Source organism: Grammomys surdaster, unplaced genomic scaffold (genome assembly GCF_004785775.1).
Source record: "Grammomys surdaster isolate TR1022 unplaced genomic scaffold, NIH_TR_1.0 174, whole genome shotgun sequence".
Classification (NCBI taxonomy): Eukaryota; Metazoa; Chordata; class Mammalia; order Rodentia; family Muridae; genus Grammomys; species Grammomys surdaster.
The window spans coordinates 2,647,092-2,658,516 of record NW_021604622.1 but is presented as its reverse complement, the minus strand read 5'-3'; the positions used below and the strand labels follow the sequence as shown (position 1 = coordinate 2,658,516).

The following is an 11,425-nucleotide window of genomic DNA, read 5'->3' as shown; positions in this document are numbered from 1 at the left end:
TAATTTTTTTTGATTACCAGCTTTGTTTGGATTACTCAATGAACCGGCTAGTCAGTCGTTAAGCTTTTTCTACCAATCCTCGGTAATCTATAGTAGGACATCTTCACAGCTGACTCCAGGTCCCTTGAGCACACTGTCAGCTGTACCTCTTTTATGACTGAGGAACACTTCATGGGACAAGGAAATGTGCATTCTTCTTCCAAAAGCAGATGACAAGAGACACAGGTACAGAGGAGGAGAATGAAAGACTTTGGTCCCGCCTCTGACCTCAGCTGCCCCAAGAAGCATACCAGGAGTTAAAGCTATGTAAAAGGCTCTTTCTTGTCATTTATCTTTTTCAGATATTCGGACCAATGGCGTTCTCTGTGGTCCTTCATCAAGCCTTTCTCCTGGCAGTGCTGTCCCTGAGGACATCCCGAAGTGAAGGTAAGAGGCAAAAACAGGAGAAGAGAGCGTGTAAAGACATCCAACAGGGGCTTTGGAGAACGGTTAAGCAATTTTCTTTCCTCAGAGCTGGTGATTAAATCACATGAGATGTGGTAAATTTCTGGAAGCCCCAATTGCCTCGGGCATGTCCTCCCTCCATTGGTGGCACGGTTAATAAGCCCACTCCTCAGCCCTGGCTTGGTGTTCTGCTCATTGGTGTGGTTGTGAATGAACCAGAGACCACAGAGCTTCCTGATTGCTCTGTTTGATCTAGACTATTGCCAAGGTACTTCCTTCTGAATCCTGCTGGGCAAGGTGGAACAGCCCAGACTAGTTCTGGCTGCTGAGTTAGAACAAGTTCTGATGCCCCTTAGCCACACTTGCTGAGAGCTGTTAGGCTTATAAAATATGGCTGAAAGCAACCAAAGTCTGTAAGGCAGTAGAACATCTCTTGAGTACATACAAGGTACTATCTTAATTGCTGAAATTTGTTTACAGAGAAATAATGTTTGTCTCTTAGCACTCCACAGCAGGCAGTAGTTTGGAATAAATTAACTTTGTAAAAGCACATGTGAGTGGAAATGTTATTAAATGTGTATGGATACTTTATTACTTTGAACTTGGTTAAACATAGATTTTTAGACTTGAAAGAGTTTCTATTGGGTCATAAACTTTCCCTGCATTCGTCCACATTATGCAAGACTTTACAATTTTTTCCTCTTGTACTTATTTTTTGCTGTATTTGCTTTTTAACAAAGAGTACAGATATCTGCCTTTCAGAATGACCCACCCAAGTTTTATGCATGGATTTATGAAAATGACATTTGCAAAGAATATGCATAAACTCATTCATTTATCTCTTAGAACTGCAGGAAAAGATACATAAGTTCTGCCTCGTGTCTTTTACATCTAGGTTTGGTCTTGGTGTGTGGAAATATACTATTTTTTCTGGCTTCTTAAATATCAGTTAATTGAGTTCTTCAGTTAACTGGGGCTGCACGGTGACTGGGCTCCCACCGTGGTGGCATGTGTTGTTCCCTCAGCCTGTCAGTCTAAGTTCACTGCAACTGACCAGAGGCTGAGCATGGAGGCTGTTCTGGCCCAGATCAGGGCCCCTGGTGCTGAGACACAAAGTTCCTGTGCTGAGGGAACTCGCAAGCATCTACAAAGCTTTCCACAGCTTGCCTCAAGATGAGCCTCATGATGTGACCTGACTGTTCATGGCAAATCTTCTCCATGTGAAACCTACTGCTCTCAGATCAGTCTCTGAGGTTCTGTTTCTGTTGTTTAGATCAAACTCGTTTCCCTAATTTCCTGGCAACCACTTTTCCATTTCTGCTTCCAACTTTCTTTATGAAACAGGCCTTCCTTGGTAGGTCTTCGTCTTCACCTGAACTGTGGGGACTCCTTTCCATTTCTGTTGCCTACTACACCTCCACTCGAACTAGTGGGCTTACCACTTATTCAGCAAGTCAAGCTCTGATCAGAGACTGTATTTTAGATAACCTGACTTAACTTCTTCCAAGCAATAAAACATATGTAAGACCCTTCAGTTCTCCCTGGCTATGTTTCTGTCAGCTGGAAGAGTTGATGTATTTTTCTGTCTCTGGGGTATGTATAAAAACAGTTGTAAATATGTGGTGATTTTTAAATTATTGTTTACATTCATTTAGCATGTGTGTCTGTCTGTGTGAGCATACACTGATGGTGTACCTGCATACGCATGTCACAGTAAACGTGTGGAGGTCAGAAGCCAGACTGTGGGAGTTGCTTCTCTTCTCCCATAGTGTGGGTTTCAGGGATGGGAACTCAACATTCTTATGCTTAGCAGCAAGTACCTTTACACACAGAGCCATCTTGCTTTCCCCTGATACACATTCTAACAAAGGTTAAATATAGAGAAAAACATAATTACGTGTGTGTGTGTGTGTGTGTGTGTGTGTGTGTGTGTGTGTGTGTGTATCGATACAACAATCTGTATCTCTCTTTCAGGAAACTTTTTTTTTTAATTTTAAACAATTGGGTAAGATAAATGTTTCCTTTTGATGATGAAAGTTCTTGGAATCACATTGTTTTAAATACTGTTACATGGTATCTCGTTCTGGGAATTAGCCACATATTATTTCCTCCAGCAGTGTTAGGGCTGGTCAGAGAAACTTTGTGGGAAAAGTGGGCGGGTGTCTGTGACTAAGCCCGTGTTTGAGTCCCCAGATGGCCTCTTTAGCCACACTGCAGTTTCATGGTATGAGAGCTGGGAACCAGAAGGCCTAGGTCCAGTCTGGTTTATAGCTTTGGTACAGCTCTCCGTCCCCACGTTTAAGCTCAGCTACCTTCTCTGAAAAAAAATCAGTGGAATTGGATTTGCTAATCTCCATGGTCCCTGTGATCTCTCTGGCTTCACCTTGGAGTTTTATTTCCCACTCCCCCTTCCTCTCGCCCCCACTTGAGTAACTAATGTTACTCAAATCCCTGAGTCATTCCATACTTGTTGATAACACATGTCAATGTAAGGAACTATCCTCTTGTTGAAGCAACATAGGGCATGTGGCTAGAGCTTCCAGAAATAAGGTTAGACACGGAGCTGACTCATGCATTTGCCAATCGATTGTAGAACGCTTATACTCACTCTGTGTTATTAATCTCAGTTCCCCTGAGCTAAGTAAGACTTATTCACACTCGGGTTTCTATCACAGCCCACTGCAGAGAAGCCTCCTGTTACCACCTGCTATGAACAGGGCTGAAAAAAGTCATGGGTCAGGAGACACAGAGAGAGCATGGGCATTATTTACTTTCAAGTTCCTGTGACAAAAAATTTGAAAGGAGCAGATTAAGGAAGACTTTGCTTTGTCTCCTTATCTTGACATTCCTAATTGAGGTTAACAGTCACATAATATAAAATTGACTTTCTTTATGGTTACAGTGAGCCAATCGTCAGTGGTATTTAATATTTTGTAATATTACTGGAACCATCCTGGTGGGAGTGAAGATATTCTAATTTTGTGCTTGTTTCCCAAGAAGAGATTTCCCAGTTCTAAGGACTTGTCAGTCCACCTTGCAGGAAGCCTGGGCCAGTGATGGGCAGGACCACACCTTGAGTGGGATTGCTTAGTTATGATGATGCACACCTCTTGCCTTCTATTGAAACCTATACCTCATCTCACGCTAGACCTAGACTGTTTCTTTTGCCAATGCGGTCAGATTGAGTATGCCTGCTTTCTTTGCTGTACATTATTACTCATGTCTTTCATTGGCTTATTGGAGATGAATAGCAGAGCCTTGCTTGTTAATGCTTAAGGTTGCCCAGGCTTATAGACATAGCTTCTGGCTGCTCGAAACATTAATATCTATTAAGCAATGGTTCCTGATTCTTCTCTGTCCAATGCTGGCAACTACGAAACCTCTTACTGTTTCTATGAATTTACTTTTTCTAGATATTTCCCATAAGATAATACGTAACTCTGGGCTCCTTTACTTATCATAATACTTTGAGTTCCATCCAATCTGTAGCATGGGTCACCAATCTCTCCTTTTTTACTGCTAAACAATATAGTCACACGCTATGTAGAAATCACAGCTTTCAATCTGAATGTCACCCACGGATAGCATTTGAAGTTTCTCCACCCTTCGATGTTTGTAAATGGCACTACTCCAGACATTCACGGGCAGATGTTTAACTTGAATCCCGCTTTCGTTTGGGAGGTGGATGGGATATAGACCCAGGAATATAACTACTGAGTCTTACTTTATAATTCTATTATAACTTTCTGAAAAATTGTCAAAATGTTTTCCACAGTAACAGGCCATTTTACATTCTACCTGCAGTGCGTAAGACCTGCAGATTTCTCTACACCCTTGACTGCATGTGGGATTTCCATGTTTTAAATTATTGCTGAAGTCTACCTCGAGTGTGAGGTGGTATCTCACTTGAGATGCCATCCTGGATTTGATCTTCGTTTTCTTGATGACAAGGGACAATGAGTATCTTTTCATCTTGCTCTTTGGCCATTTGTTTATCTGGAGAAATGTCCAAGCCCTACACCCAATTTTTAAAGTGAGCATTGCTTTTGTGTTGTAGATTTGTAAGAATTCTTTATATAGTATGAATACTCGAAACTTATCTAACACGTGACTTAACAATTATCTTCTCCCATTTGCAGTCTTAATTTTCTTGGTAACCCTGGACAAGGGTAACAATTTGTTTCCAGTGGACAGATTTTAATTTTGATGAAATTCAAGTCATTTGGTTTTTTTTTTTTTTTTTTTTTTTTGTCCACTCCTGCTCATGTTTTTCACATCCTATGACAGGACTCACTGCCGACTCCAAAGTCAAGGCACCCAGGTTGAACACATTCTTCCTTCCCTCACCGTATTTGCAAAAAAAGTCCCTCTCCAGTTAGGCTCTTTCTCTGATTGAGGAACCTTGTCACAAGTGTTTTGATTCACATGTAGTGCCTACGGTTATTGCTGCCTCATCCAAAGGGCTCAGTGAATTCATTCTGGAGGTTATTGAGCTTAGTACATTGAAATACATGGAACCTCGGTCTAGATATATAATATGCTTCTGTTTTCTAGCTTTCTAATAAGCCATGGAACCTTGAATTTCTAAAACCCAATTTTTATTTTTTTTTTTACTTTTAAAATATGAGATTTTATTTTTTTAGAAAAAAAGGTCTCTTTGTCTCTATTATAAATTAATATCTGACTACCCAGGAAAGACACTTTTGTGCTTTTCCCCTTCCCCAGCTTATTATTGTGTTGTACAATGCCCAGCAAGTTCTTCATTTCATATGGGTCTTAATTTCTCCCTCTGCTGATAGAACTTCTATCTAACTCCTTCCCAGCTTCTCTCAGATTCTGATGCTAGGATGCATATGCAACTGTACTTTCCAACGCTCCCTAGTGTCTCTATTTGATGTGTGGCTATTTAATCATGCCCCCACTTAGAGTTGTTTTATACTTGTTTTTGGTCTTTCAGTCTTGGGGGAGCCTTTACTGTTGACTCCTGAGATACATGCAGTTTCTATTCAATTTAAACATCAAGAAGTGAATTTAGAATGGACTGTCCCAGCTCTTACTCATCAAAAATTAAACATGATATTTCAAATAGAGATCAGTAGGCTGAAAACATCCAACATCATCTGGGTGGTAAGTACTTTCTGACTTATTGTCTTAAAAATTCTTTTCCTGTGCTATGATTTGTCTTTTATACCATTCAAGAACATTCTCCTCTCAATCCAGGTTTCCTAAACAATTGCATCCCTATGTTTTTTTGTTAAGGCAGTGGTTCTCAACTTTCCTAATACTGTGACCCTTTAATACTGTTCTTCGTGTTGTAGTGATCCCCAAACCATAGAGTTATTTTTGTTGCTATTTCATCACTTAAATCTTACTACTGTTATCAATCATAATATAAATATCTGTGTTTTCTGAGGGTCTCAGATGTCCCCAGTGAAAGAATTGTTCAACCCTCAAAGGGGTCCCAACACACAGATTGAAAGTTGCTGAGTTAAGTTAAAGTAATATGCCCCACTGGTTTTGATGGTTTCATTAAGAGACTAGATTATTCTCTCTGTTCTGCTGTGCTTGGAACAGTTGCTGAATCTGTCTTTGTAAATACTGGATCTGCATGTTCCATGAAGATATGTTATCTCACCCTCCCTCCTCTCTATCCACCCAGGATTACCCAGGAAACTTGGGTTGTCCTGAATAAGATATAATGACTTACCAACACTTTTCTCATGGTGAGTCTTCTTGGGGATCTGTTTACTTGTCCTGTGCTCAGGGTACAGAAGAGCAACTCCCAGCATTTAATATGTGGCCAATGAAAGGGTTCTCAAGGACTGCTTTGGATAGTGACTAAGTGTTCTCTATTTCCTGGAATGTGAGTTTGCTAAAAATAAATAAATAATAATAATAATAACAAGGCTAATTGATTATATCCTTCTTGAGAGGTGGAGGCCAGAGGATGAGGAGTTCAAGACACTCTGTGCTACAGAGTAAGCTCAGGGCCAACTTGGACTACATGAGCCCTCACATCAAACCAAATGAAAGAAAAATCTTTCAACTTTTATTTTTCTGCTTTGAGTTATTTGAGGTATCTTGATTTAGAAAACGGAAGTGTCTATTGGGCCTAACGCAGTCCCGTCTAAGAGAATATTGATCACAGGCATGAGACATTGTTATGAGATGTTTGAGGACAGTTTGTCAAAGTGCCTTAGAAACCTTTTGGAAGTGAATGACACAGAGGGCTGAGATGTAGCCCATCAGCCCCATCAAGGTCTCCCTTTTCTTGAGCAGCAGATGCTGGGCATATAGGGATGAAGAATGTCCATGCTTTCAGTTAAGCCGTTCACTAATGTTAAAGTCTTCAGCTTTTCCCCATATCCATTACTACATATGAAGTCTAAGCCAGTAGCCTAAGATAAATAAAATCTGACTCAGTCCTTTAGGATTTATAGCAGGTCTGTTACTTGGCTGCCTTTTCCCACAACGGTAGCTGTTGAATGTACGATGTCGCCTCAGTAACACGTATGTATAATAAGAGCTGTCCACTCGCCACCATCTCAGATCTTCCCATCATCCACCTTACACTAAAAACCTGAGTGTGTGGTTCTGATGAGCATTGGTTGGTGACTTGGGTCTAGGGAAACATTCAACAAAGGTCTTACTGGACAAAGATGCTCCTCCGAAAACAGAAGGTTGGGAGAAGTGCTAGAGGGATTTTGGGCATTAACGTGTATCACCACAACAAAAAAGCATTAGTGTAGAAACAAGGGAATCCTTTTTTGTATTTTTTTTTTAAAGGCAGTTCATATTAGTTCTCACGTTACGAAAGGCAAGGAACTTTAATCATGGAACAAGTGGATCCCATTCTTTGTTTTCTTAAATCTGATTTCCTATTAGCTCCATGAAATGTCTCTTTGAACAAGAAAGCAGAAATTATTCTGTAATTTATGAGGAATTAAGATCTCAAAGAGTGGACTATTACACCATCAGTTCATTTCATTGACCCCAAGAACATGCAGCTGTAGCCCCAGTATAACAGTGACAAAAAAACAGCGCACAGATATTTGTGTGCACTTCAGCTGAGAATGGCAGGGAAGTGTCCCCACTCTTCATCCCCATGGCCAGACAGGGAGGATGCTCATGTGACATGACTAGGCCATGCCCTTGTATGACCCCTCTTGTACCTGAAGTTGAGAAGAGACGAGATCTCCCTTCATCTAAGGGAAAGAACACACTTCCTTCTGGAAATTCTTTTTGGCTTGAGCAGTTCTTTGTTGTGCAAGCCAGGAATCCCATCACAACCTATGCTGAGAGGGCAACTTAGAGCCTCATCATTCACTGCTCTTCCAACAAGCCAGAGGAGAAGCACATTGACCTATGTGCTCAGAGTTAGAATAGGACACTTCCCTGACAGTGCTGGCTACACAGAGCTCTGATGACAAGAATACTACATGGCACTGCCCCAGGCCAAACTTCTGCTCTTCCCTCTAGGACGTTTTCTGTATTCTTTAGTCAACAGCAAGAGAAGGCAGACTAGCAGCTCAAGCTTGGAAAGAGGCTGTGGTGTGAATCATGGAGGGGTAGGACTCATGCCTCAGCAATGAGTCAGTGACCTCAGATCTATTTCTATGTCTGTGCGTATGCCAATTCCTGTGGCCTACTAATGTCTTCGAGGGCTGCATTCAATTTGCCACTTCAATGACTGAAAACAATACAAAGAAAATTTGCCACAATTTCTTTTTTAATTTCTTTGACTGACACAGTCAAAGCTTATCTTCTTCATTGACAAGGCTTTAGAGACCGCAGAGCATAAACTGAGGTTAGATAAAATCCACAGAGTTTATAGGGAAACATGACCCACTGCATATTATTCAACTGACTAAACTACTCAGCTCAGACTATTGGAGTGTGGGCCTGCACAGGTCATTGTGGAAGGAGTGGGGAATCTAAAAGCTGAACGCACAAATGAGATGTTCTAAATTCATATGGGGTGTCAGGGTCACTCGTGAATGCTGAGTTAGGCCTAATTTCCTCCCACGATTTAGATGGAAGATTCTTGGAGCCAAGATATGAAAGAGAAGTTGAAGTTAATTTAATGTGAAAGATGGAAGAGAACAAGATCTCTGGGAAAACCCAATGGGAATCATCAGAAGCCTTGAGGGAGGAGTGTAGGGGAGCTGCTGGGTTTGAAGGCAGGACACAGCATGTGGGCTCAGAGCATATGGAGACAGGTGGGGCAGGCAGGCGCAGGGCAAGACCATCCATCCCATGGTAGAACACTCAGATTGTGTTTATACCAAGGACAGTAAGAACGAGAGTGCCAAAATGGTTTCTTTTTGTTGTTGTTGTCGTCTGGTATTTACTTTAGATTTAAGAATATTCAAACGTCACGTCTAAAGGCCATTCATTAAGTAATGAAAGTTTCATGAATCAGGATATCAAAAACCGGCAGACAGAAATACGCCTTGTGATCTAGGAACAAAGCAAAATAATAAGCTGATATAAAATGGTAACAGTTTTAAACATTCTGTTTTATGTAGAGTAGAAAGGAGGCACACAATAGACCATACCTAGGTGGACCACAGTGTTCTCATCCCACAGCTGAGTGAATTCTCCAGTGTACATGATTTAAGATTGGTGATCGTAGCAGGGCAAGAATGTAAGGGTTGTTGCCTACAAGTGTGACATATGGTTACTGTGTACCATAAACTGAGGACCTATCGTTTGCATCAAGGTATATGTGTACAGACTCCCACTAGCTTCCCCGGGAAATTCACGGTGACGGGACATCTCCATTCCCCAACTGTAGGGAATGTGCCTTAGAGTCACTATAGCTGTGATCAAACACTGGGACCAAAAGCAACTTGGAGAAGAAAGGGTTTTGCTTTTTGTTTTTTTTTGTTTGTTTGTTTTGTTTTTTGATAGTTTGTTTTGTTTTGTTATTTTGGAGGGGTTTTGTTGTTGTTTGTTAGCTTTTTGTTTTATTTTGTTTGCTGATCCTTCCGTATAACAGTTCACCATCCAAGGGAGTCAGGGCAGGAACTCAGGAAGTGCAGGAACCTGGAGGCAGGAGCTGATGTCCACAGAGGAGTTCAGATTACTGGCTTGCTCCCCATTCCTAGCTCAGCCTATTTTATTATACAACCCAGGAGCAGCAGCCTAGGGATGGAGCCGCCCACAATGGGCTGGACCCTCCCCCATCAATCATCAGTTAAGGAAATGTCCTACATGCTTGTCTACAGCCTGATCTTATGGAGTAAATTTCTCAATTGAGGTTCCCTCTTTGCAGACGACTCTAGCTTGTGTCGAGTTGACATAACACTATCCATCATAGATTTGGGGATGGGGCAAGGATTCTGGAGAGGCACACTAGGGAAAAAAAAAATGAATTCCTGGAGCTACAGAGGATTCAAAGAAGAAATAGTGGTCTCAGCTCCCTTTGGTCCTTGCCAGCATCATAAATAAATTCCAAAAAGGTTTTGTGGTGGGTAGAAATGGGAAGAATTTAAAGGAAAGGGCAGGAAATTCTCTAGGAATATGAGGTGAAGCTCTGCAGGAGACCTCTCGCTGAGTATGCATGAGGCACTGGGTTCTATCTTCCACACTGAGTTATTTTAAGAAGGCTTCATGAAAGAGATGGAGAATGCTCTGGCCTCCAATAATACAGCTGATTCCTAATGCAGAGGGAGGTGGAGGACTCTAAGCCAGCAATGCCTCATGAGCAGATGCTAAAATGCTCTGAATCCCTCAAAAGTGTTGGGTAGAGAGAAGATAGCTTCGGGTTAATGGGAACCAGACTGTGGAGGCCTTGAAAACTGGAGAAAGATGTCATGGCACCACTGAAGTTGATTAAATTTGCAACTTGAGATTCCAATGTCTTAGAAAGATTAAGACCCGGTTCACCCTGAGAAAGGTCAAAGAAGTACGAAAAATACTTTTTGATTGGTGTCTCTAGGGCCTAAGGTTCTGATGGCTGGAGCTTAGTGGAGGGATGTGGTCCATCTGGCTACCACATCTGAAAAGACAGGAGAGAAAAAAACAAGAGACACTTTGGAGATATTGGTGTTCCTGGGATTCCATGGAGGATTACCGTGTTCACTCAGATTTAGCTAATCTGATCTAACTAACTTTGGCTAAAATGGAATTTTAAAAATGCCAACAAGTATTGCCAACTTCTTAAAGTAAGTACTCAATTAACTAGATTTTTAGGATTTTCTTAGTGGGTTGTATATGATCGGCATGGTTGAATGACTGTCTCAGATCTTTGATGCAAAGCTTGAGTGGTTTCTCTCGTCTCTCTCTTGATCTGTATGGGCCCCTAGAAAATATGACGGTCATGAGACTGAAGAGACAGGAGGCCGTAGCTGCCACTGCCAAGACATTAGACCAAGGGAGTGATGGGTTAGAAATGAACTTAATTTAGGTAGATGGTGTAGTTAAAGTAGGGTGGAAATTTGTGCTTCAGAGTAATTCAGGTTGACCTACTTTCCAGGGTTGTAATGACTGTATATTTCCAAATATTGCCTTTAATTTTTAGGAGAATTATACCGCCACTGTGAAGCAGGAAGAAGCTGTGAGTTGGAACTGGATATCTGATATCCCCTTGCAGTGTGTCACACATTTCATTAGAATAAGGGCTCTGGTAGATGATGCCAAGTCCCCTCCACAGAGTTCCTGGGGCAACTGGAGTTCCTGGAAAGAAGTTAGTGGTAAGAAGTGATTACAAGGGAAGTGGCTCCAAGAATAATCTGATTTAGTATAACTCAGTAATCAGCTGGAGGATATCCCATTCCCTTTGAAAGACACTGAAGTGACACTGGTATTATTTTTCTTTGGTCAAAATAAAACTAAAAAGTGGTTTTGAAATTCCCCATGGAGCTCTAGATGTATGAAATTTTACCTCTGAATATTTTGATTGAGGTAATTATCTAATTCAGATAGTTCTGTATTCATTTTCTAAATATGCAAAACATGTTTACCTTAAACACCTTGT

The 11,425-nt window shown here is 41.2% G+C and overlaps 1 protein-coding gene across 1 annotated transcript in view; it reads left to right on the top strand.

Moving 5' to 3' along the window:
- The first annotated feature begins 347 nt into the window (after nucleotides 1-347).
- Osmr (oncostatin M receptor) overlaps nucleotides 348-11,425 on the top strand; it is a 42,785-nt gene continuing 31,707 nt past the window's right edge. The window contains exons 1-3 of the mRNA XM_028767569.1: nucleotides 348-426; nucleotides 5,402-5,571; nucleotides 10,970-11,141. Of these exons, the coding sequence (XP_028623402.1) occupies nucleotides 354-426; nucleotides 5,402-5,571; nucleotides 10,970-11,141 (415 nt within the window). The 5' untranslated portion in view covers nucleotides 348-353. The remainder of the gene's footprint in view (nucleotides 427-5,401; nucleotides 5,572-10,969; nucleotides 11,142-11,425) is intronic.